Genomic DNA, 27,425 nt, shown 5'->3' with positions numbered 1-27,425 from the left:
GTTTCAAAAGTACCAGTAGCGACACTATATTTATAAATATGTAGCGATACTCTATTGAAGAGGTAGCACACACACAGCTTCGTTCGTGGCTCTCATTACAATATTCCTGCTGTTTCACCTGTTGTGAAAACAGCGTCTGGCAGACTCAGTTCACCAGAGACATTTCCTGTCCTTCACAACCTGTCTTATATGATATGACCTTAACCTGAGTGAGGGTTGTATAGCTCTGCCCATGTCATGCAATTTCAGAGCCCACCCTCAGTCATCTATGCTTCCTTTGAACTGAGATGATTCTCAGGAAGTGTCCGATCTGCCATTTAGGTTGCACTAGACGTCTGAAGATTTTCCTGAATCTGCAATTATCAAGATATGATAAAAGGCATGGACTTTCTCAGCATTGGCAAAAGTTCAATGGCCAGAAAGATACATTTAGTACTAACTAGTCTTTCATTAAATCAACTGTCTCTTCAGCAACTAGCTTTCTCTCTTGATCTTGAGCTTTTACTTGGAGAATAAGAAATTCTTTAAGAACAAAGCATTTGTTTAAACTCGATTGTTCAAGAATTTAAGGAAATACACACGTCAGCAAAAAGTTTTGTAATAATTAATATTCTATTACGATGATACCAGAAACATTTTCTTTCTACTTACGATGGGTTACTTCCAGGTAAATTGATTCCCTACAAGAGAAAATTAGGTAATAACACTATATAATGGGAGACATAGTAAGATGAATTACAAAGTAATGCTGAGTTCTGCTACGACAACCTATGTCTGTGCTATTCAAGTAATCGAATGGATACATAGTGTGGTACACAAGCAAAATAATTTTTATTAATTTAACAAACACATACACAATGTGTGTATTTGCAAGGGGCACTGGACAGATCTCTTTTTCTAGAGTTGTGAATTGATTAAACTCTAATTTCTCAAACTTACCATTCATTCAAGGTGATGTTCCAGATTGTATAAATCTCTCATTACATGGCTGAATGAGTAACATTAGGCCTACCCAGAACAACAAATGTTATCCTCATGACAAGTTATTTTCATTCAAACATAAAGAAGGTTATGACATTGAGATATCATTACAAGGAACAACTGTTGACCTACATACAAGAGTTGCAGATTTAAGATATCACCCATAGGGAAACTAGATACTACTTCCAAATGAATGACAATGGAAAAACGTAACTGGAATAAAATCAACATGAAAACTTGCTTGGTCAAATGTTTGCAAACAATACTCACCTAGAACAGAATAAACTTTTTGAAATATTCTTCAATAAAACAAGATAAAAATATGGTATTCAGGCATATCATAACAGAAGAATAAATCTAGCACACAACTACAACAAGTGGATCAAGGAACATATGTCAAAGGAGAAGTATGGTGATTTGTAACAGTGAAATAAAAGACAATTTGAAGGAATACTAAAATAAACATTATTTGTTGAACAAAACAGACTCAGTCTGTTCCAAGGCAGATCTTAGAAGTTATGAACATCAACATGAATTTGAAAACAATTCTGATTGTCAATCTGTACATGTCATGAACATCAATGTTTCTACCAAGTATGCAGTTTCAGGAAATATAATAAAACAATGAACATGAAATCTCTAATTTGGTTCAGTGTGCTGTTGCTAATGGTAGGCTAAGAGATTTTAGGTTGTAGCTGAAGAAATATTGAATAAAAAGTCTAATGACGTTATGATTTCATTCTATAGGTCACTGGTTAGGCTAAATTTGAAATATTGTTTTCAGTCTTGTGCTCCTTATCTGAGGAAAGGCATAAAATGGTTGGAAAGGGTTCAGAGGAGGATTACTAAAATGATTCTCAGGATTGAATGGTTGTCATTTGAGGAGAGATTAAGATTCTTAAACTTTTCCCTTGAAAAAGAAGACAGAGGAAATCTGATTAAAAGTTTTAAGGTTATAAAAGGAACTGATAATATTTTTCGTAATTAACAATGAGAATTACAGAACTACAAGACACAAATGAAGATGTAGGAAAGGTAGAAGCCATTTTCAGCTAATACACTTATTTTTCAATTAGTAGTTGGCCTATAGTATATGTTGCCTTTGGATATTGTGGAGGTAATAATAAGTTTGGGTTAGTTGAAAGCTTGACAGGTATATGAATGATAAGGGCTGGCTTTAAATGATTATTTTTTTTTAAATTTATTTCTTTAATTTTAATTTAGCTTAAAAAATGAAACAGCTATGCTGGACCAACAGGTCCCTTGTTGTCCCTAAGCTTTATGCAATGCTATATTATAATTTGATTGCTTCAACATTCTTGGATACAAAGTTCAATTAGCACCACTTATTTTTGATACTCAAAATTAATAAAATATATATTTTGTATGATCAATTTATTAACTGTAATTAAGAAATGTAAATAATTTCATAACAAATAATTTTTATTGCAAAATAACTACTGTAATAAGCACTTAATTTAATGATAGAAACAGTTACATAAAATACAATTGTCCTGTTTATATGCAAAAACGACTCGTTTGGGTTGAGAAAATATTTTACGTATAAGAACGAACAACGTTTCGACCTTCTTCGGTAAACCTGACGATGACCGAAGAAGGTCGAAACGTTGTTCGCTCTTCTACGTAAAATATTTTCTCAACCCAAACGAGCCATTTTTGCATATATATTTCTCTACAAGTGGGTTTTCTCGACATCACTGAATTGTCCTGTTTGCTGGCTATTTGACAGAAAATAAATGCTTTGCAATTTATTTAAGGAATCACACATTGTCGAAAATACTGAAGAATAACTTAGAAGCCCAACAACAAGTGAAAACATATTCTTCAACCACATTAACATTATTATTTTTAGAATATATGCCACATTAAGTATATTTGTTAAATATGAAGATCTTTGAATTGGAGAAGAAGCAATCTTAAACAGTCATTGCATTTTGCCCATAAACTAATATAGCAGTGATTTATTACTAAACAGTCAGGTGGATTGTAAATTGTCCATGTTGGCTGGATTACACACAATGATACAGATTTTGCTTGGAGGTGAACAACTATATATTTATTTCCTTGCACTTAATCATGAATATCAGTGAGCTCTGGCAGGGTTACTGTTATATCCCTTAAAGTAATTATATAAAAAAAAACATCTTGTTTAAAAATACTTGACAACTACTTACAAATACTATTTCATTAAAACAATATAGAAATGTACAAAGAACTCCCATAAAATATCTTATAAAATAAACATGTACTTGTTAAAATAGCATACATCTTTACTTCAATATCATGTTTCATCATTGATACTTCAAATTCTTTAATAAAATATTTATTAAATTCTGGCTACCCCTTGGTCATCTTGCAAGTTTCTTGTAGAAGGCACTTTTGGATTTATTCTACACATCAATAGTAGAACAGTGTGTGTGCCAGAAATGATGAGAATGTGCAAAGATAATTCTTTACCTAAACCTTAGAACGGCAGGAATAACCCTTAAAAGTGTTAAAAGCAAAATGAAGATGTCACAACTTATATCACTTTTGCAATGTTCATTGCATCTTAGTAGAAACACAATGATCATATCACATTTAAAAACTTCCAAAAATGTTTGAATGGCAAAATCACAGATTCATTTTTCAGACCTTCTTTAAGGAAGTTTGGCTCCATCAATAGATACGTTTCAGCTGTTCATAGGCAAGAAAAAACTAAGCCCAGTTAAGGATCATGCAAGTAATATTTGGTCTTAGAAACGTAGGACAAAATGAGAATTTATACAGAACAAAAATATACTCTTTATAGTTTTCAACTAATGATTTTAATATATTGTATGTTATTTATGCCTATCATCAGTTTTTAAGGTAACATATAAACCATTTATAGATGAACACAATTCACATTGTTATGGTATATTAGTTGAAATCCAAACATTTTTTACTTTTGTTATTCAGTTATTCAAGCAATAATGACACAAGTTCTTGTTTTTATTATTGTGAGAAGCAAAAAAAAAAAAAAACACTTAGAGTATAATTTACACAGTAACTAAATTTTAGAATTATATATAGTCAAAATAAATTTGATATTATTTTCTCACAAAAACACTAACAAAATTACTCAGTTTGTAAAACTATATAAAAAAAATGCATTCCAAAAGTTTGAAAAACTAAAAAGTATGCACATTTTCTGCTGTTAAATGTAGCATAAAATTAGTGAATAAAAGAACTTGCAACATTTATAGTCAACTCCAAATAATACATGCCTTTCTTTGAAAACTTTTATTCTATAAATTACCTCAGTTCCATTTTATTTTATTTTTTAGAATTGAAGATGCTAAAAGTAGCTGTTTGGGCTAATTTATTGACTATGTTATCAAATAATAATTTTTAACTTTATTTCTTTATGCAAGTGTGTTAATTTAAGTATTATAATAATAATCTGTATAAAACAGTTAATATTAGAATATCAATTACAATTATGTTTTATAAAATAATGTTTTTGGTATTGCTATTTTAGGTTAAGATAAAAGTCTTTATTTTCAATAGCACCATATTTCAATCTATCAGAATAACAGTTTCTCTAGAACTTTTGTTGTCATGAGAATTCCTGAATTTCTAGTTTGTTATTTTGTATTAAACATACATTAACACTTTTGTTCACTTGCTTTGTGGAAGTTTTATTATAACTAACCTTTACCTATCAGTAAAATTATTTTCAAAAAAGGATACAATGATGTTCCAGGGGCCCAAACGGAACCAAGTGGGCACAAAGCCTTTGTACAAAGCAAAAAACCCCTCTGTTTGAATAGTCTAAAGAGAATTCAAAATATAACAACCTCAAACAATTGCTAGGATCTATAGAATTTTATGTAAGTATACTTACATCAACATAAAATACATTAGATACAACAACAGTTAAATATCTTTTGTATATGAAAATGCATGAGAGATATTAAATTTCATTATTATTTGGGATATCTAGAAATATCTATTTCTCAGGTACAGTTTTAATCAAAATGGAAATAAACTTCACTTAATTGAAACTACAGAAGCTAATGTTCTATTTTACTACTTCAGTCACAAAATGATATTAATTTCAAAATTTGAGACAAACATTAAAATAATATAAAAATAAAAAACTAATTAGAATACATGAAAATTAAGAGAATGCAGACTTTACAAAAAGAATAAGAGCATATATGAAAAATGTAATATACTGTTATTAAGAATCAGTATTATTAGTGTTTGTAAAAAGTTAACTAAGAAAACCTCCAAGATGATTAATCATTAGTTTCACATAGATAAGTTCAATATTTTTCTTTTTACAGATTAAAGAAAACAACGAAAATACAGGTTTTTCACAATTATTTGTGCAAAATAGTGAATAATTTCAAACTTCTCAAATCCTTGGGTATTTATTAAATTTTTAATGTTTGAGTTTTATTTGGTAAATAAAGGCACTTTTTTAAAGTTTTATAAACTTGTATTTTTGTAATTAAAATTTTCCAGGTTAGCTTTGAATTTTAATTGGGCTTTTATGTATAAAAGATAAAATATGAATTTCTTCCAAGAATTAAATGTAAAGCCTATTTGAATTTTAATGTATTTATGATTTGGAGAACTGAAAAACAAAAGGTTAAATTAAATACATACATTTTTGGGATTAACTTCACCACAGCATAACTGTTTAAAACAGTGTATATAAAACTAAAAGTCCTAATGTAATTTAAAAAAAATTAAATAACAAAAATTTATAAACACCTGTTCAAGTTGGGTTATTGTTAAGCTTAAAAAGTGCAGAATGGATTACCTGTGCTCTACACAACACAATATCAACACTTAAATTTTAGTGCTATAAGCCTTGCAAATTACTGTTCAGCACAGAAAGAAAGACATTTATTCAAGATGGTATAAAATGTATATAATACATTTACTTCCTTGTTTATAATGAAACCAATGACAGATATTAGGCAAAAACAGATATTTTATGGTTACAGGAAAAACGATTTTGTTTTTGTATTTTGTATCCATGGTGTTGCTTATTTATTAAAAAAAAAGAAAAGTAGTATGTATTTGCATTGATAGAGATATGTAATTAGACAGAATCTTGAATCTGGTTCTTTCTTAATACTTAGCACTAAAATACTTACTTGAACAGCACATTGAAAGGAACTAGTGTATATAACCTTAGCTTTAGAACCATTGGTAACTGCCACTTTTAAACATTGCTGATTCATTAGGCGAGTCTATAAGCAATGAAAGAAAAACTAGTCGAGAAAGATGATTAAATAGTGCTCCAACATGATATACAATTTTTAAACAATGCTTATTCATCATTTATTAAACTCTATTTTTTTCACTTGATAAGTTTTTATTGTAAAAGTGAACAATATGTTTTAGAAAAGCCATAATTTTATCAAAATTCTATCTGTAATTTTTTCCAAAATGTTAATAGAAATGCTTATGTTACATTAAACATTGATTCAATGTTGACATTATTTTAATAAATGTATTTTATTTCTCTACAAAAAAAGAATCTACTTACTCTAATGACATCAATGGGTGTAGAAGCTATGGCACCAGACATACCAGCAATAAAACTTGAGCTATACAAAAAATTAATTGAAGTTTGATACTTAATGTTCTATTATTAAACGAAAACTAAAAAAAATTAAGAAATTAACTAAAACAACAAAATCATTTAGTTCTATATCACCATTTTAAAGTTGAAAAGATGCATATAAAATTTTAAACACTTATAAACTGAATAAACACGTCTTATAAAGTAAAATAAATTTACACAAAGTGACAATCAGTTTGAAGCTACTAGATTATTAGTACAATACAAAATGTTTAGTTTACAGTAAACTACTAATGTTATTATCTGTATTTATTTAAATTTTAGATTATCAATAATAGTAATGATTTGTACCACTGTATTAATTAAAAAAGTAATTTAAAAATTATTTTTGGAAAACAAAAACCCATATTTAAAAAAATGAGGTATACCTACAATTATCAATTTAAAACTGTTAATCAAACCTAAAAAACATATATTTCATTATATACTGTTGTTTACTATGTTTAATATTTTAATGTTTTGTTTACTACAGGAAGTTTTTACAAGATGTAGTTATTATGTGAAGCCTAGAAATTTTGTAAAAGTTTGAACTACTGTGATATCTGAACATTTTTGAAAAGGTTGACACATTTTCTTAAATCTCTGTTAGAGAGAAAGTTAATGACTTCAGAGTTAGTTAAATAAATTTAGTTAGAAAGTGAGTTAATTTATTCATGAGTGTTTCAGTCATTGAGTTAATTTAGTATTCAGAATGGACAAATGAGTCAATAAACATGTTTTTATATATTGGTTGACTAGCAAGGACATTTTGCAAGAAAGTGACACTAGTTTTATTTGTGAGTTAAGTATACATTAGTTTCAAATTTTCTATTGAAACATTGTTTGTGTAGTTAAGCCTACCAGTGAATGTAGTCTGTAACCTAAAAAATGTTAATTTTAATGAAGAAATATTTGTTATTGTTAAGTAGACTGGACTTCACATTATTTTTACTAAATAACTCAAAAGAACCCACTCAATGCTACAACACTTTAAAGACAATACTAATGTCTTAACATACTAATTTAAAATATAACAAAACACTCAGCTGTAAAAAATAATATGTATCATTTATTCTTCCCTCACTTTTATGTTGCCTTTTATTAATAAATTACTTTAAAACATATCCATAATCATTTAAACATTTTTAGTGATTACTAGAAAACACTTCCTAATAATCTAATCTACTTGGTAAAGCACTAGTACTTTTGTCAGTTAAGTTTTTGAAAATCAACCTAAATGTTTTTTCATATTAAACACTGAAGTATTGAATAATTAAATTAATTCTGCTGATTCTGCTTATTGATCTCAATATTAGTAGCTCTTATTAAAAGATAAAACTTCTCAAAATAAAAGTTTCACAATCCTTTTTCTAAAAAGAAAAATAAAAGCAACAATTGTTCATACTAGTTATTCTTACCAAAAGGAAACAGCTAAGTAGTTTTGTATTCTTAATGCTAGTCAAACAAAACAATGATGCTTACATAAAATGAGTGTAGACGTTATCATCTAACAATGTTGAAAGAATGAGGTTTTTCTTTGTGATGTCATAGACAGGAAGTTCAACTCCAACAACAACAGCTGCCCGTTGAGCTGTTGGGCCCACACCCTATAGGAATGAAGAATAAGGAAATTAAAGTAATGGTATAGTTTGTATAATTAAAACATCACTACTATTTTCTCTCTTCCAGTAAAAAACAAACAAACAACAATTACTAAAAATACATGCAAACTGCAAGACAATTTTTTAAATTCATAGTAAAAAATTAGAATTGTTAGATATATTTACTTACTCTCCTGTGATACGTACAACTTAAGTTGTCTGTATAACTTCCATGGTCTATATGCAACATTTAGATTGACTTCTCTGTAACCCAGGCATAGCTACATTACTTATTTTTGGAGAGCTGAGCATATTTATCTTTTATATATCCCAAATGTAATGATCAAAATTGAACCTAATTTAGAAATACTTTGCAGACACCCATAATATTTGTGTATCGCTTAAGAGATGTGATGTATATGCATACCATGCATTATCTACCTTCCATAATGTTTTTTTTTTAATTTTTGATTATTTAGTTTCCTGTTGTAGTGGTTACCATTGTCACCTCTGTTTTATTCTAGTTGCTTTGTTCTCTGGTAGGAGAGATCTCTTTTATTTGCAGTGATATTTTCTTGAGAGACAGAAACCTAACTAGCTATTCATTGATCCCATAGAGGTGATTGTTCACTTGACTCTATAGGTAGACACTGTGTGTGCATGCATGTATGCGTGTGCATTTGTGCGCATGCATAAATAAAAATGGTTTACGCTGTCATTTAAACATGTTCAATCTGTTTACTTTTCAGGCAACTTAAAACTCAGTCAAGTATGTTATTAACTGGAGATTACTCTCCATATTTCTTGATTGAATTTTCTGCTATTGTGGTTTTACATGTCTGACAGCTGTAGGAAAATCAGTTTTATCCAAAAAATGTCACAGGTTTTTATAACAATTGTATACTTACCATATAAATAATATCGTGTCACACACACAAGCATTTATAACTACTGAGCACTTACTCTCCACAAGCCTCGTATTCCCTCACTGTTGTACATGTCCAAGAAACACTGAAACATTCCTTTCTCTTTGTAATACTGATGGTGGGCCTGCATTCGTACCTGTAAGAAATGATCAGTATAACCATTCTTATATGTCCTACATTACATCTTGTTCACAGAAGAAACAAACAAAAAAGACATCATAATTCAATGCACCAGTAATCAAATTCTTAAAGCAACAATGAACAAGCACAGATTCAACTGTAGGTTAATAAAGAAAACTTATAAAATTAAGTATTTGCTTTTTTTTCATACAAAAGAAATCAATTTATTAGCAGTTTTGTGTACTTTGAAATTATATGTACATACATGTAATAAATTTTTTAAATGTAAAATGGTGAAAAGTAATGCTTTCAATAAGAAAACCATTTGTTTTAGCACTTCTGAGAAGTTTATTATTCTTCAATGTTCAATTATTATGGATTTATCTTTTTTAAGCTACACATTTATACCTTCAAGACATCAGTAGGATTAGCAAGAGATGATGAAACTACTCCAGCAAATATACCACATATCATGTTCTTCACCAGTGTCTCATCTAAATATAAATAAAGTAGATATGAAATACCTTAGATATATAACAAAGTGTATTAAAATACACACAAGACAGTAAACATCAATAATAATAAGAAAAATAATCAATGCAATAATGAACTATGAGAATTTGTTTAAAGTTACTTTTAACAGGAGTTAAATTTGATAGGCTTGATAACAGAATTTTTATATTAACAGATGCTGTGCTTGTGGTATAATTCTTACAAACTCAAGAGAATATTTGTATGTCATGCCACAAATTTTTCTCCCTTTCTGCAAATAATGAGACTATATTGGTTGATGAAGATATTTAAGTGAGGGTTGTTGGTCTTTTAATTCTTAAGAACTTAAATCACACCACAAACTCTATATATCTACCACTTCAATAAACACAAAAGTCATTTCTTCCAGCCACAGTTAGTGAATATAAAAGTTACTATTTACAAAATCAAAGTGCATATTTTACCGACTCAACATGAAAAATACATAAAATGTCACATTAAAATCATATTATATTTATATTGTGTTAGAAGATAACATGAGGTAATATTTCATTTCAGCTGAAATCATGAAAATGGTTTGATAGCAAGCAAGAACCTTTCAGTTCTAACAGTTCATGCATGAAAGTTAATTTAGCTGAAAGACTGATTCATGAAATAATTACTTTAAAAATATGTAGCATTATCATTAAATGAGCTTCATAGTAGCTCAGCAGTAAGCCTGTGTACTTATAACATAAAAATGCAATTTAAATATCTGTGTTGGTATCAGGTGTTAAAGGTTGTCTTATGCCAATTGTTAATTAAAGACTTTTACAAATATTTCTTAATAGTATAAATATATACTGTGTTGTTGGGCTTAGGATTCTTCTGTAGTAGGTACCTGCAACTTGTTGGTGATAAATTAAATGATAAATGCACTCCACTTGTTTTCAAAATACACACAAATAGTTTTAATGTATATTCAACAAATTCTTTATACTTTAGTGATCATAGGGATATCATAAGCACTATATGGTTCTCTTATTATCAAAAGTGGATAACTGGCCATGCAACCCACATGAGTGTAGGTCCAACAAAATCCTTTACCTCCCTATAGTATCATAAACTTTCTCAAGGTCAAAGAATATGAAAACAAGATGCTGTTATTTAAGAAAAGCTTCTCTAATTGAATCAGGTGGTCCACAGTGGAACATCATCATAGAAACCTACACTAAGTGGGCAAGAGGAGACTGATTTGAGGAACCAAACAAGACAAGCATTAACCATCCTCTCTAAGACCTTACAGAGACAGATTGTCAAAGCAAGTAGTTAGAAGGAATCAGGAAAAATATTTTCTTGCCACATCTGGTTCAAAACAATCAGAAGAATAGCAAGGAGCAGGGGTAGATGGCTCAGCATTTCATAGTGAATATTATGAGGTCTAACTGATGTAATACCAGACTGAGCAAGCTTGAGTCCACCAGGATAAAGAATTTATTATAGTCAAAGAGACAATAGGTCCAAAAGGAAAGAGGTGATTGCTCTGCCCAAGACTTGATGGCCAAGAAGGTGGGAAATGAGACAGAAGTATTAGACACACACAAAAAACTTTCACTGAAAGAATCAGTGATGCTCTGGGCATCAGCATCTTCCTGACCATCAGAGAGCAAGATGAAAAGGGGAGGAAAGTATAATGCCGAAACTGACATTCTGAATCTTGCCCCATATGATTTTGGAACTGGTGATAGAAGAGATGCTATTTGTGAACTTAATCCAAGATTTCTTCTGACTTTAACATTTTACCTGCCAAGCAAGAGAATGAGTTAGAAGATGTCTCAAATGTAAACAAATGTGAAACATCCTGTGAGAATTTATATCCAGATATGAATATACCAGCTAGAGGAGTCAATGGACCAATCTAGCAAGAGTAGAAGAAAACAGGTGTCCCAGGTTAGGAAGAGGCAATGAAGAAGTCCACAATAGATTACAGCCTGAACAGGACAGAGGAGTCAATTCAGGCTAGAATGATGATTTGGATCAGATACAAAAGGAAGAGAGATAGGAAAGAAAATGTAGTCACTTTCCCAAATGATGTAGAAACCTAAGGAAGAAAATACCAGTACAGGGAGAGGGTATGAGAAGCATCAATAGCATACATATCTGAATCACAACAATCACAGTCAAGAAAGATGAGAAACTAAATCTGGAAATAAATACAGTACAAAGAACTAGAAGTCAATAATTCACATGAGGTACATGTGAAAGTGTGCAACACCACATTAAGGTATCAGTTAGATATGGTATTCAGTTGAGGATGTTAGAGAAAAATGAAGGAGTGGAACAGAATGCACAGGACAAAGGGAGAAACACTGATTTCTGAGAAAGACAAAAATGCAATGAGCAAAGCTGTTTAATAACAAACAGTGGTGGAGAACAAACCATGGACTAACAGCCAGGTAGAAAGGCAGTTCCAACTTGGACAGCCAGGAGGAAAGTGGTGGTGAGTGGACCACAACAAAATACTCATAAATATCACTGATAGACAGTTATAGTGGAAAGGTAACAGGAATGTGACAAGACTGACTAAATTATCAAAAAGAGCACAGCCTGGTGAGCAATGGGCTGGAAAAATCCCACATGTGAAGAGGGTGTGATGCTATTCCTCAAAGAAAAAGGGACATATGAAGATGAGGTGAAAGATATGAAATATTGGGCAAATAAAGGAGGGTCTTGTTGCTAAGCTAAGAAGTGTAGGAAACCATGGCTGAGTTGGGCAAACATTTGCCAACAACAGGATTTAACCACAAATGCTGCATATTAAGGCATAAACCTGAGGGAGAAGATGAAGAGGAAGATAAGAATATAGAAAGAGGCGAGACCAGACCTAGCTAAGAGTACTGATACCTAGGGCCATTGGATGAGAAACAGGAGACCAGAAGCCAGAATAGAAGAAAACTGGAGTTGAAAATTATGCCAAAGGGATGTATAAGTAGCATGCCCAACTGAAAGCAAATGCAACAAAAGTTACAAGAGTGTAGAAAAACAACTCTATTGGTAAAATATGAACTGTGAAGGAAAGTATTCCACCACTATGTCCCTAGCCCACAGCAAATGACAAACTCAATGTAAATTGGCCAAGGAGAGTATGTTTAATGTTCAAAAGCAAAGAGTCCTGGAATGGGTTCCTGTTTGATAGTTGGTAGAAGAAACAACCATGGAATTGGAGTGTATCATGACAAAATTATCCACCAGTATAGTAGGAATGGAAACATGACTAACAAACAAAGAGAAGTTTGAGCAAAATGATGTGGAGTGAATGTTTATCCTGCATCTAAATGCCAGAAGTCAAGAGATGAACCTGGATCAGAGATGGAGACATCAATATAGATACAGATCCAACTTAGAAGTTGGTAAGGGAATGGCAGTAGTATATGATTTAAGATAATCCAGAATAGCCAAAAGCAAAATAACCTATTGCACAAAATGAGAATGAGAAGTGCAAATCCTGGTGGCCAGATATGATATAGCTTGCAAGTGATGAGAGGCCTGAACTAAGCTGAGACAAGATATTAAGAAAATATTAAGAAGGCCACATACCAAGTTCACTTAAGAAAGTACACAGATGTCAGGACAAAAGGAAGGGCAAGGAATAGGAAGATAAGAATCTGAAGTTAGATAAGTTGATCAATTTATAAAATTTGAAATCTATAAATGTTCCTGATTCAATTCTGTAGTTTTCTTATTAATAGGCGTTAATCACAATTATAGCTTCTGAGGCCGAAAGCACAGTGACCATAGCTGAGTAATAATAATAATAATAATCTTCTGTCTTGATGTGTTGCTTTTATATGAATCATGCGAGACTAGAACGTTCACCACTCTTTGTTTGTTAGTCATGTTTCCATTCCTGTGCTTTCGGCCTAACAAGCTATAATTGTGATTAATATTAGTAAGATCAACTTCAGATGTTATTATTTATACAAGGACATTTGATATTGTCGTTGGTGAAAGTGTACAGATGTTCCAAGCTAGCTAGCCATCAAAAGAAGTGTACAGATATATCAACAAAGAATTAATTTACTCTCTGTGAACAACGATAAAAATATTCAGTTGTAGACCAGATAGAACACACAGTATAGTTAGCAAGTTTATGAAACTCTTGTGTATAATAAATCATTTGTAATAACTTTTAGTAATAACCATTATTATAAAGTGTAATTTTGTTTGTTTGTATATTAAAGTACATTTGTGTTAAAAAAACAAACTGTATCAATCTTGTTGGAAATACTACAAATTTGATACGTATTAACAGTCAATTAACTTCTAAATTCAAATTTCCGGTTCTATGAAAATAATAATAACACGTCATAACATGCATAACTTAATAAATTATAATATGTAACACCGGACATGGAGATTGTGGTATTCCTCTCTTCATGGAGAGCCTATGTCACAAATATATCCTCATGCACCAGTTCAGTTAATTTCAAATTTGAATTAAGGTGGAAATTGCCTCAAGCTTAATGACTTGTAAATATTATCAGCAAATGCATAATGAATATAACATTCCTCAAGAAGTGAGTTATCATCTTAGAATTTTATCTGTGTACCTTACATGTTTAGAATGTAAAAGCATGAATAAAGGTCTGGTTCAAAACATACAAATATTATAAATTTCTTACCATGTGGATCTCTCATTAGTGCATTCTTTAGAGAGTAATAGATGCCTATCTTAACAGTACCATATGTTGTTTGCCTCAGAATTGCTGGACCGATCCTACAAAAACAGTTTATATGATTAAATTAACAGCATATCTTGTGATTAAAACAGCTCAAGTTTCAATATCTGGCTCATTAAATACACCTCAAATGAAATAAAAATCTTGAGTCTTTTGAAAAATGATCTTGTATTCACCTAGTTAACAATATAATAAACTGTATACCAATGTGCATACAACAAATGCCTTGTTTCTGTACTTAAAAGCCTGTTTAAAAATAAACAAAAACTGATATTGAGGAAGCCATTGGCAAAATAGTTTGCAAAATCAAAAGGTGGGATATTTCATGGCAAAAATATGGTTCCTTTTTTTCAGTATTTTTCGTTCTCGGCACCAGATATTTAGATCGTTATGGGCCTGGGAAGCTCAAGAACAGACGTCATTCATCTTGAACTACAGCAAACATTGAGAAAAGCTAACAACATTATTCGCAACAAAAAAAAAACCAAAGCAAAAAAAGACTTGTGTGTCTTCACCTTTTCAGGCCCGTGTTTTTTAATACTAGCTAATGCTTAACATTCAAACCAAGCACCTCAAAACACTCAATTACCAATCCTAAAGTATTTTTAATAATAAAAAAATAGCTTCCCATTGCGAATTGGTTTGTAACCATCTAGATATGAACATTGCATATCTTATAGCAAGTAAATTTTGATTATACTAGAAAATGTGGTCTAGTAAAGCTACTATTCATATTTTTGATCCTCTAGATAAAAAGTAGGAATCTTAATAGAAACTTATATTAACCAATCTAAAACATTTACTTTATCTATTTAGAGTTATTGCCTTATAACAAAAATTTAGTTAGAAGTAACAATGTAGTACAACACAGGCACAGAATGGATATTGTTCAATATTAATATATGAGTATTAAAAGTTCAAATCATCATAAAATTTGCATAAACATTACTGGATGGCATAACTAGCCGACTTCCCTTCATACAGCAATAACTGCTTGATTTTTATTTTGAAAACTGAATCAAGTAAATTTTTGAACATGTTTTCTAAAGTTTAATTATATTATAGTAACAATTTATATATATAACGAATGTTTATTTTTTCTCTGTTACTCTACGCAAAAAATTTTTATGTATATTTTTCATCTTCTGCAAAAGGTTCTTCCTTAGAATTTCGACAATGTACAATTTATATCAAATATTCTTCATAAAGCCTTACAAATTCAGCCATGTGAAAAAAAAACTAGTTCTTGAAGAAGCATTTCTACAGTATCAAGTGTTTTCCCCTGCAATATATTAATTGTAATAACAAATGCACGAAAGTATAAATTTAAATATGCTTGTGGATTTTTTGATAAAAGTTTTAAAAATTTATTACATCAAATTTATTACAGCGCCATCTATAGCATTAGAAAATTATTTTTAAGTTATTTATTACGGAATATAATATCCTCAAATTGTATAATCATATTCGTATTTTTCCGAATATTCAAAGAGGTTGTTGGAAGTATAATAATAAATAAATAAAATACTCACTCGACTGTGATTTCAATTCGAGGTTTCTGCTTGAAACAAACCACTAAAGTAATTTGAATGTTACCAATAGGGAGTTTAGCGTAAAGAAGGGATAGACATGTGTTTGTAATTCACCAAAAATACAAATATTTTGTTTGTTTGTTTTTGGAATTTCGCACAAAGCTACTTGAGGGCTATCTGTGCTAGCCGTCCCTAATTTAGCAGTGTAAGACTAGAGGGAAGGCAGCTAGTCATCACCACCCACCGCCAACTCTTGGGCTACTCTTTTACCAACGAATAGTGGGATTGACCATCACATAATACGCCCCCACGGCTGAAAGGGCGAGCATGTTTAGCGCGACGCGGGCGCGAACCCGCGACCCTCGGATTACGAGTCGCACGCCTTACGCGTACAAATATTTAACAACAAAGATTAAATTATCATTATCATTTCTCACCCTGAATAAAGAGCCCGCAGACCCTCCTCCTTTGAGATTCTTACCAAAGCATGAAGCATACCCCTGTATCGTAATTGCCTGTGGCGAACATCATTCACTTGCCCTTGTATTTGCAGCCGGGTTTTTGTAGTGTCAATAGGAAAGGTTCCTAAAGTATAGTATTATACACTACAAAACTCACTATGTGAACAACCTCATTTGATCAATTTTACTAAAGTAAAACAGGACAGTTACATGAAATAAACTTAAAAAAAGATTATTTATATTGCTTAACTATAATTTCACAATTTATGGCATAATAATTATACAGAGAAAAGTGCTTTAAAACATTTTAAATAATACTAAATGAGTTATTTTTAAAATATAAAAGAACCATATAAAATAATTTATACGCTTGGTGAAATTTATTCATAGACTTCAAATATATACACATAAACGAACACAAGTGTTTTTATAAAAAAACTTTAACATGTTTTGCAGAAAATTATATTAGTATAGCGTAACAAATACGAAATCAATTCACTACACTTAAAATATAACAGAATTCATGACAAAGCTGAGCAACACAATTTTCAAAAAGTAACAAGTTTAACAGTTTACATGTGATGAACATTTTAAGAAACATTTAAACTCAAAAACATCAAAATTCATCAACAGATGTTGTTAAAAACACGGAACAAAAACTATTTAAAATTACGATTTAAATACTAAAAATTACAAGAACTTAGAGATTCGCCTAATTATAGATAAAAAGTAGAGGACTTAGACAACTGATTAGACAAGGCTTATATAACAACTTACCGCATTCAGCAACTGCAGAACATATTCCTCCATACACGAATGGTTGCCAGTTTTGTAGATGCATATCTGATAATGCACTGAGAAACAGCTGCTAACGTAGAATTGCAGTGTAGCTGACAGTGGTTGAAAAATAATTTAGTTTGAGGCCTAATTAAAGAGTGAAACTGTCAGATGGTAGATATTAAAAAAGTGGTCTAACATAATCAACAACGAAAAGAAAGTTCAAAGTTTACAAATATGGAATATAGTTACTGATATATATTGAAAATGACGTAATTTTTGTAGGGTGGTTGTAATATACATTTTTCTACTGAGCAAGTTTTGTCACAGGAAAAATAAACAAACATTTGTAACGCTATATAAATAACCGAAAAAAGTTACACGACACCATATGACAACACAATGAAACTATTACAAATCAGTTACGTCGAGAAAACACACTTTTAAAGAAAAATATATATGTAAAAACGGCTCGTTTGAGTTGAGAAAATTTTTTACGTAGAGGAATGAACAACGTTTCGACCTTCTTCGGTCAACGTCAGGTTCACAAAGAAAGAAAGGTAACTGACCGGAAGCTGACCACATGTTTGAAAGAGGTTGTGTAACTGAGTGTCAGAATGTAGAGGGCGTGCTTAGATGTTTGAATATATAATTTTTTTATATAGGTATAAAGGTGTTCCGTTGGATTGGTTTATTTTGGGTTTAAGTTGTTGTATAAGTAAGGCTTCTTTAATTTTGTTTGTTTCTTTATTTAGTATTTTAATGTTTTCTATGGTTATGTTGTGTTTATTTGACTTGCAGTGTTCGTAAATGTGTGAAAGTGACTTTTTACGTTCTTTGAATCTGGTTTCCATTTTCCTACTTGTTTCTCCAATATAGAAGTTGTGGCAGTTATCACATTGTATCTTATAAATAATGTTGGTATGGTGTTTGTCAGTGTAGTTTTTACACAGTATAGGCCTCAGTTTTGTGCCTGGTTTTTGAATAAATTTGGTATTAACTGGAATGCCATATTTTGTTACTAGTTTTTGCCAAATCTTTGTTATATGTCTGCTGATGTCGGGAATATATGGTATGCAGCAGTATATGGTTTCGTGATTTTTTTATTCGTGAGATATATTTACTTTTGTTGGTTGATTTTGCTTCCTGTCTAGGTGTGTGCGTATGCTTTCTACGGTTTGTGGATGTTGATGAAATATTATTTTATTTTGTCTAATTCATTGTTAATTTTATCTGGTGAGCATAGTTTCATGGCTGTTTATTTGGTTTCTTTGTATGTTGAGTTGTTGTTTTGTTTCATGTGCTGAGTCCCAAGGAATGTATAGTCCAGTATGGGTGGTTTTTCGGTGGATTTCTGTTTTGAATTGTGTGTCAGTTCTTGTAATTTTGAGGTTAAGAAATGATATTTGATTGCTTTCTTCCTGTTTACATGTCAAGTTGATGTTGGGATGTATAAAGTTAATGTGATTGAAAAAATTAAGTGTGTGTTCTGTAGATCTGAATCCCGCAACCGTGTCATCTACTTATCTGTACCAGTATAGTGGTGGAAGTAATGCTGTGTTAATTGCTTGTGTTTCAACTTGTGTCATAAAAAATAGTGGCTAGAACCGGTGACACTGGGTTGCCCATGCTTAGGCAATTTGTTTTATGTAGTTGTGGTTGTTGAACATGTCATGTCGAAACGTTGTTCACTCCTACGTAAAAAAATGTTTCTCAACCCAAACGAGCCGTTTTTACATATATTTTTAAACTATTACAAAGTTCTACGTCACTTTGTTGCAAACATTTACAAACAAACTGCGCACTAGGAAAACCTGAAAAACAATAAGATTTCGCAAACTACTCTTCTACATATGTTAGCTATCATTATAGTAAGCACTGAAAAACAGTCACCACTTTGTGCGTGACTGCACAAGCTATTATGTTCTGACAGAATAAATTCAAAATTCAGAAATCTATTGTAATTCTTTTTCACTAAACAAACTTCAAAGTGTTATTGCTCATTCGTTTGCAAGTGTTCGCGTAAATCTATACGAATGATTATAACTGTACACAACTGTTTTGTTTTTAACTGATACTAGCGATTAAGAGGAAAGATAGGTAAGTAATCAACAGCACCTACCACCCCCGCTTGAAATAATGTTATTAATAATTATCCTAATACCTGTTTTAAATCGCTGAACTACGCTTTATAATAATTATAATTCACTTACTTGATAAGTTTATACACGACCGCCTGTGTTTATGAAGATTGATGGTATAACTACCACCTAGACCACTACTATGTTTGTCGTATATCAACTAGCCTAATGAGCCTTGGTAAAGGATGAAAGTCTCATTAGTAAATGGATCTGGTACATGTACTGCAGTGTGATTAACATATTTTGCCAGAAAATCGTGTCCTATTGTTTTCAGCGTTACCTATCAGTCAAGGTGTGTTTTTTGTACTTTTTGTACTCGAATATTTCCACTGAAACTCGTATGTGACTGGAAGTTTTATTCAAATAAAAATTTGTCTTACAATTTATTACTTTTACATACATGTATTAATAAAATTTGAAAAAATATTACTTAGTAATATAAAAAAAAAAGAACATTTTGCAATAACTTTTACATTTCCCTTTTGAAGATTATGATTAATATTTCATTTTTTCTTTGTTTTTAATTAAGCACAAATCTACCGTATGGGCTACCTGTGCTCTTCCCACCACAGGTATCGAAGCGCGGTTTCTAGCAGTGTGGGAACTAACATGGTCCAATTATTAATATTCTGTATAGCATTTTGCTAATTTATTTAAGACAGTCTGCACAGGTCATGACTGGAAGAAGTTTCACGGAATGAAACACTAACTAGTGAAGAGTATATTAGTAAACTGTGAATATAAAATATAATAAAAGCTGCATACTTGTCTATTCAAAGTGTAGAAAACAGTGAATTCGGAGTATACAAAGCCTTGTACTTGTGGTGTGAGAATTTATTTTAGTTTCACTTGAAATACTTCGAATAGGATTATACTCTGATGATATATAACAATAATAATAAAACAACTTTATTCGAATACTTTGAGATCGCAAAAATAACTACAGTTAAGGTAAGATTTACGGTTTCTTGTTTATTTGCAGTTAAGGCTCACACACAACAAAAAAAGAGAAAAATAATGATTAACGCATTCTTTAATATTTAAAGTCTAAATATTGTACACATTATTAATTTTTTATTACGTTTGCGTTAAAACATTGGACATTTAATTTTATAATTCTCGCGAGTAAAGCGAGTAGGTATCGTATAAAAATCGTATGTTCATCTGGGATAACAAAGTTCGGAAACGATTGGACTGGGCAGTGAAAGAAACGAATTCAAACGCTCAGTTTGTTGAGAGTTGTAGATTTTAAACAAGTTTCATTCACTACGAATTCAATCCCTCTCTGGACTTTATTTTCTTAAGCAAAAATAAATGGGTTCATCGTTATCAAATCTGTCGCGGGTAAAAAGAACAACAACAAAGAAAAACAGCTGTCTGTCTGTGCGGTACCTTTTCCTGTAGTACTAGAGTGACCTCAGCCACATTTTGTATGTAACCTAAGGGGACCAAGGCCAATCTGCAAGGGTACAAAACATCGGACATTTAGTTTCATAAACGAACACGGTAACGCAAAATAAGTTGTTGTTTTGAATACAGCACAAAGCTAAACAATGGGCTATCTGTGCTCTACCCACTACGGGTATCGAAACCCGATTTTAGCGTTGTAAGTCCGCAGACATACCGTTGAGCCACTGGGGGAAACAAAATAAGTTAAACAGCCACATATACGTTAAAACATGCAAGTCAATAATGAATAAACTCTGCAATGGTAAATAAAAGAAGGGAATATTCTAAATTAAAGAAACTGAAATTCACTGTAAACATACGGAGACAAGTATCTAAAAAACAGTAAAAAACAAAGCCCATATAATATTTTAATCTCTAGGTTTTCATAATTTTTTTTGGAATTCGTTGAATTTAATAAAAATATGGTTCTATTTATGTTTCTACAATGAAAACAATGCAGGGGTGAATAAAAAGTTATACTGTTATTTAAAACAAAGAAAAACGTAGAAAACCGCATGTCTATTTCATTTTTATTATGTAAACTAGATGAAAATAATTCATTGCCAAAATGCTGGTCTGAAGTCATTATACTTACATATGTAACTAACACTTTAAGATTAAAGTTTAAACGACTGTTTAGTGTTAATTGTTGCTCGTTAAGTGCATGTTTTCAAAAAGCGCCGAGTGCACCAAATATTTTACTATTATATTATATTTGAAAATAATTTGCTACAATTTATGCGACACAGTTACTTCAGCTATGAACTAATAAAAACGAGCTTTTAATTTCTTAATTCGGTATAATACCAAAGGAATGAAAAATTCTTCTTAAAGTTTTAAAGATACTAAGTTATCGAACAATATCCCGGAAAGCTCTAAATCACTCCAGGACTGTAGCACTAGTCTTACTAGGTTGTGTTCATACTAAGCTGGAGAGATATGTGGGTAATACTTGTTGACCTTTCAGAGTAAACTGTTGATATTATGAAATTTTCTCAGAGTAGTCCAAACAGCTGGTCAGCTAACCTTTCAATATGACAGTAATTGTGTTCCTGATCTGACGATCAATCCACTTGTACATACCTCCTAGTTTGTAAGCAATGTAGAGTTGTAGAGCATTATTTTTTAAGGCACCTTTCTCTTTAATTTTTCAATTTTCCTTAGAATAATACAAAAAATGGTCATTTATATTTACAAAGAAAAAGGAAAAACAGCTGCAAAAATGTATATTATTTAAATGTAATTTTAAATAGGTATAAAAAATTGCTACACGGGAATGTTTTTGTACTTGGTTGAGTAGTAAAACGACAGAATATTTTACGTTTCATACATTACTATTGTGTCAACTTAACACAAACTTTAATATCAGAGCACCTGTTTTTCAAAAATTGGGTAGGGAACATGGTTCCCCAAACCCCCTATCATCGGCACGTTGTTAAGCTGTGAAAAAGGTCAGAGAGGATACGCAGATCTTGGCGTTCAAGGACTTCTTGTTTATTATGTCTGGTGGTTTCATTATTCTTGAAGATGTAGTGCAGTGACGGTCGCAAACTCAGGTCATGATAAAAAAACATCAGTTCCAGCAAGTGTTTGTGGGGGACTCCATACTAACCTAAAAAACCCACTTTCACGAGACAAACACCGAAATAGTTAGGTTCGACTGTCGCTTTTATAAACTACCCCTGGTCCCAAACTATGCATTGCTTTTTTTTTTTTAAGGCAACAGAACGCGAATCTTGAAACAATAGATTCACAGTCTGCATACACCACTTACCAAATCACACAAGGTAATTCACTGTAACATGATCTTTTATTATATCTGTGTGAAATTACTTATAATAAAGAGAGAAATATTAGCTAATACAGCTTTACATTTAATTATTTCACTTTAACTTATTCAACAGAAGGTAAACAAAATAAAATGTTAAGACATAATGAGCCTCACGATTAGGCTTACATCGCTTTATCCTAATAAAATATAAAAAATTATGTTCTTGGGTCATTTGAAATGTTTGATTACATTTTATATGAATACAAAGCAAATAAAGATAATTGAATTTGACACATCAGGGGTAGATTAAATATAATCAGAATAGTGTGCAAAGCGACAGTGCCAGTGGGGGTCTGGGGACATACCATCCAGGAATATTTTAAAAATGGGTGCTCCAATATTGAATATTGTGCTATAATTTATTGCAATCACTCCTTTATTGTTCACAAAAGTAGATGCTCACTGGCACATACATATATATACGCACACACATATACACCCATACATATATAATGCCAATAAGCAAGCACAAGCATGTACACATTCAGAGTACACATGTAATTTATTATGCTTTGTTATACTGATTCAAACATATTACTACAGTTCTATCTATTTACCTAGAAACAAATTTTGAAGTGGAAGTTAAAGTTTAAAGCAAACTGCAGTTGCTGTGACATAATTTTGGTATGGCCACTGCCTAGTCTGCCAGACCTGCTCAGGTGCAAGTTATGTAGAACAGTTATCTATTTTAAGAACACATTTTTTTGCTTTTCAGGGAAGAAATTGCATGTCATATTAAAACAAAAATGCTTCACGTGCAAAAAGAGCTCTTTTCACACTATTCTGTATTTACTTACTAATCACAAATAGCTTCCTACATCCATATACAAATAATAATTCTTATCTTAAAGTAAGTATCATTACATTAACAATAGTAAAATCAGGGCGTTATGAGCCCGTATGAACACTTGTATAAATACAATAAAAAGCGTACATTACTACAAAATATTAATTACCAGTTATTTACTTCGTACAAAAATACATTTAGCATTGGTGCTTCTGCACCATAACGCGGGTATGTTTCACATCAGGTCATACAATATACCTCACCCCCCGTTCTTCAAATGCATGCATACCAGCACTTTTTCAAAAGACTTTGAACAATGACTATAATAGAAGTTTTATTTAGAACAAAGTTACACTCAAAGTTTGAGATAATAGATAATAACTAGTAATTAGATTATATTTCTCATCAAACAGTAATATTAGGCTTATTGTAATTTTAAACAATACATTCTTGATTTTCGAACATGAAATAAAATATTTAAACACATTTTTAAAGTATTTCAGAAGAAAATAACACCTTTAGTTTATGTAATCTACTTGTAACTACGTGTATTCCACCTTTTTCACTGTTTCAAACTTTATTTACAGTTCATAAAAGCATGAAATTTTCTGAAAGGAGAATTTTTTTTTTTTTTACTTTTAGAGAGATAAAATAAAAGATAAAACTATCCCTAAACTGTGCTATGGTGACCGTCCGAGACCTGTCCCTTTTCTAAGGTAATCTTACGATTAGGTGCTGATAACTGTTGAGTTTCCTCTGAGCTATTTTGTTTAGACAAAAATCTTCCGAATAGCACTTGATACAAGTTTTACTCCTTATTTTAGTAAACACAAGAAAAAACAAAAATCATTGGTATTTTTATTTCTGATCTGAAAACTGGTTGTTCAGGAACTCGTTTTATTTTCGAAAAAAATAACAGTTCCTGACTCCTCATTATAAGTTGATTTATATACTAAATCCATTTTATAACATTTATTGTTCGATATCAATATCCAAATTGTTTTTGTTTTGTTGTTGTTAATAGGCTATCTATGCTGAATTCAAATACTGAAACTCGACTCTTAGTGCACGGAATGTTGGAGACTATGTTGTTTTTATTTACATGTGTTTTTCTTTTCAGTTTAAACATTTACGTTGTTCTTGTATTTTATTATCTGAAGGGATTTTCGACGAGAAAAGTGTGGTTGACATATTATGACATTTTATTTTTAGCTTTTACGCACATGTCCTCGTAGTCTGTTAAACGTTGCAAGACGTAGTTCATTGAAATCCAATCAATAAAATGCTTTTGTAATCAATAACAGATTGGACTTTGCATCATTTTTTTTATTTTACAGGAAAATCTAAAGAATAGCCTGCTCAACAACAAAAGCTGTTACAGAAAACTGTTTTTATTACCAATTTACATTCACGATGTTGAGTTTCAGCGTTTAATTCAGTCCTGATATTATGATTAAACACTATTTAACTTGTATCAGTATCTGTAGTAACCTGAAACATATATGAACAGAGATAAGCGTTTTCATTGACCTATTTGGTCAAATGAAACTATACCGCTAATTTCAACCTAAAATACTCATTCGTTGATAAAACTAAGATACCCCAATTTATATCACTTATACATGTTGTCTGATAATTCATGTCATTTACCGAGTAAAATGTTAACAATTTTAAAAGGTATATCAGTCACTAAGACTATTCAATATTCAAATACAACAGGGAATATGGATCACATTAATACAAGAGTTATGATTTTTCGATCAAGAGCTGAAAAATAAGATTACATTTATCATACTTAGCCAATATAGTTACTACTGACCATCGTAAAACGCGAGTACCTTTTCGGGTTGGGCCCAGGGAGTAATTTCCAAGCTATTAAAGGCCCGGCATGGCCAGGTGGGTTAAGGCGTTCGACTCGTAATGTGAAAGTCGCGGGTTCGAATCCCCGTCGCATCAAACATGCTCGCCCTTTCAGTCGTGGGAGCGTTGTGATGTTGCGGTCAATCCCACTATTCGTTATTAAATAATATCCCAAGAGTTGGCGGTGGGTGTTGATGACTAGCTGCCTTCCCTCTAGTCTTGCATGGCTAAATTAGGGACGGCTAGCGCAGATAGCCCTCGAGTAGCTTTGGGCGAAATTCAAGACAAACCCAAGCTATTAAACTAAGATATTCTTCAATACGTACTACAAATGATGTAGACTCCATGACTGAAAATGTTAATTTATTTCGATACTTGAAAAACACAAATCATTTTCAGATCTTGAGATTTAATTATCCGCGATGACGAGAAAACCCACTTGTAGAGAAAATTATATATTTTAAAACAGCTGGAATGGGTAGAGAAGGCACTTGTACAGAAGCAAACAACGTTTTCATCGTGAACCTGACGATGACTGAAGAATGTCGAAACGTTGTTTGCTCCTCTACATAAAAAATTTTCTCAACTCATACCAGCCGTCCTTACATATATACTTAACATTTAAAATAAATTAAGCTTTAAGTACAAGTGACATTAATTAACCGAAATTAGCATATAATAAATTAAGCTTTACAACAAGTTAACTAGTTTTATGTATTATTTAGCTCCTAATTTACACTAAATTATTAATTTTTTTCAATGACGGGTCAATAAGCATATTATTTAATAATCTTAAGTTTCACAGACAATGTTTTTGAAGAACAAAGTGTTACAGATTATAATACCAAACAAAATCAAGTAGAGATAACAGATTAATTATTAACTGTTTTTTTTTTATTGGTTTTTTTACTTGATACTAATGACGTGTATCAGAGTGTAAAATATGAAATTACATTGGTAAGGTATTTACTGAGAGTTTGAATAGGATTGTATTGCTTTTCTAATTTGTTTAAACATTAATGAAGAAATTGATGTAGTTAACTGATAGTTATAGACTAGGAAAAGTGAAATTGAATTCATCACAACTCATAATAAAGATGTCTTTACTGATGATTTAAAAAGTTAGAATCTTGTGAATGATAAGTCTTGAACTGTGGAATAATAAAACGAAAATGTACAAGTTATGTAATGTATGTAATTTCTTTTAAATAAGTAGTAAAATTATATCTAGAATACTACTAAACTCTCTTCTAAAGTTTACAACTTTTAATGAATTTATAAGCTATTAACGTCAGAAAGAAAGCTTGTATTATTACTATTAGTAATCTTTGTCTATTAGAGATGTCTTTATTCTGTCCAAGTTGTGTTTAATAAAATGATAGCAGTAATATCCATCATAGGATTTAATAGATGGGTAACGACTAAAAATATATATATTTTTCCTTAGCTTAATGAATTACCTTTTTCAGTAACATATAACTTTGTGCCTGTGCAAAACAATTAAGTTAATGTGTATATTATGTGAACCCACTTTTTGATACAGCGTACAAAATACAATTTAAATTTTACCATTGTTGTTGCCTTTATATTGTTATTCTATTATAGTATTAGTATAGTAAATGTGAATTTAAACAATAAACTTAGCAAGAAATACCTAAAATATGTATCTATATTTGGCGTAATATTTTATCTTAGAAAACACTTACCACGTGTGGATCGTTATCACCGAGTGCTCTCTCTCCACTTTCCAATAGCACTTACCTTCGTATGTATTATTACATCGTCCAGAGAACTTCTTATATCATACTTGTTCAACTCTAGTAGTTTCGAAAGCTCGAGCAGACAGGTCTAAAATAAGTGACGTAAGAAATACCTGTTTTTTTATTGGAGAGCTTGTCGCACTTAAGTAAGACACGAAGTGAAAAACAGGAGCATTAAGAATCTTAATTTATGAGTCTTAAAAGGAGAAACAGTTAATTAAAACAAACAAAAACTTCGTTGTAGTACTACGTCAATTTTCACACTAATCGTTCATTTACCCATACATATCATCAGGCGTCTACAAGTAGCACGTGATCTCAGCGTGACATATTAAACTGAACAGTGTGTAACCCGGTTCTGGT

The 27,425-nt window shown here is 31.1% G+C and overlaps 1 protein-coding gene across 9 annotated transcripts; it reads right to left on the bottom strand.

Moving 5' to 3' along the window:
* Positions 1-3,036: 3,036 nt before the first annotated feature.
* On the bottom strand, positions 3,037-27,420 carry LOC143237111 (kidney mitochondrial carrier protein 1-like). 9 transcript variants are annotated; one of them, XM_076475996.1, is made up of 12 exons: positions 27,064-27,122; positions 20,768-20,834; positions 17,235-17,381; positions 16,434-16,581; positions 14,408-14,502; positions 9,663-9,748; positions 9,172-9,270; positions 8,090-8,214; positions 6,533-6,593; positions 6,138-6,233; positions 4,717-4,797; positions 3,037-3,699 (listed from the first exon to the last, which is right to left on the bottom strand). In XM_076475996.1, the coding sequence occupies exons 3-12, from the start codon at positions 17,296-17,298 to the stop codon at positions 3,661-3,663; spliced, it is 894 nt and encodes a 297-aa protein (XP_076332111.1). In that variant the 5' UTR covers positions 17,299-17,381; positions 20,768-20,834; positions 27,064-27,122; the 3' UTR covers positions 3,037-3,660. The 9 variants fall into 9 exon arrangements, with proteins under 9 accessions (XP_076332111.1, XP_076332116.1, XP_076332110.1 ...); XM_076476001.1 differs by having other exon boundaries at positions 16,478-16,581; positions 27,009-27,097; XM_076475995.1 differs by having other exon boundaries at positions 27,009-27,095.
* Positions 27,421-27,425: the final 5 nt, after the last annotated feature.

Source organism: Tachypleus tridentatus, chromosome 13, assembly GCF_004210375.1.
Source record: "Tachypleus tridentatus isolate NWPU-2018 chromosome 13, ASM421037v1, whole genome shotgun sequence".
Classification (NCBI taxonomy): domain Eukaryota; kingdom Metazoa; phylum Arthropoda; class Merostomata; order Xiphosura; family Limulidae; genus Tachypleus; species Tachypleus tridentatus.
Note: the sequence above shows the minus strand (reverse complement) of the source record. Positions and strands in the feature narration are given on the sequence as shown.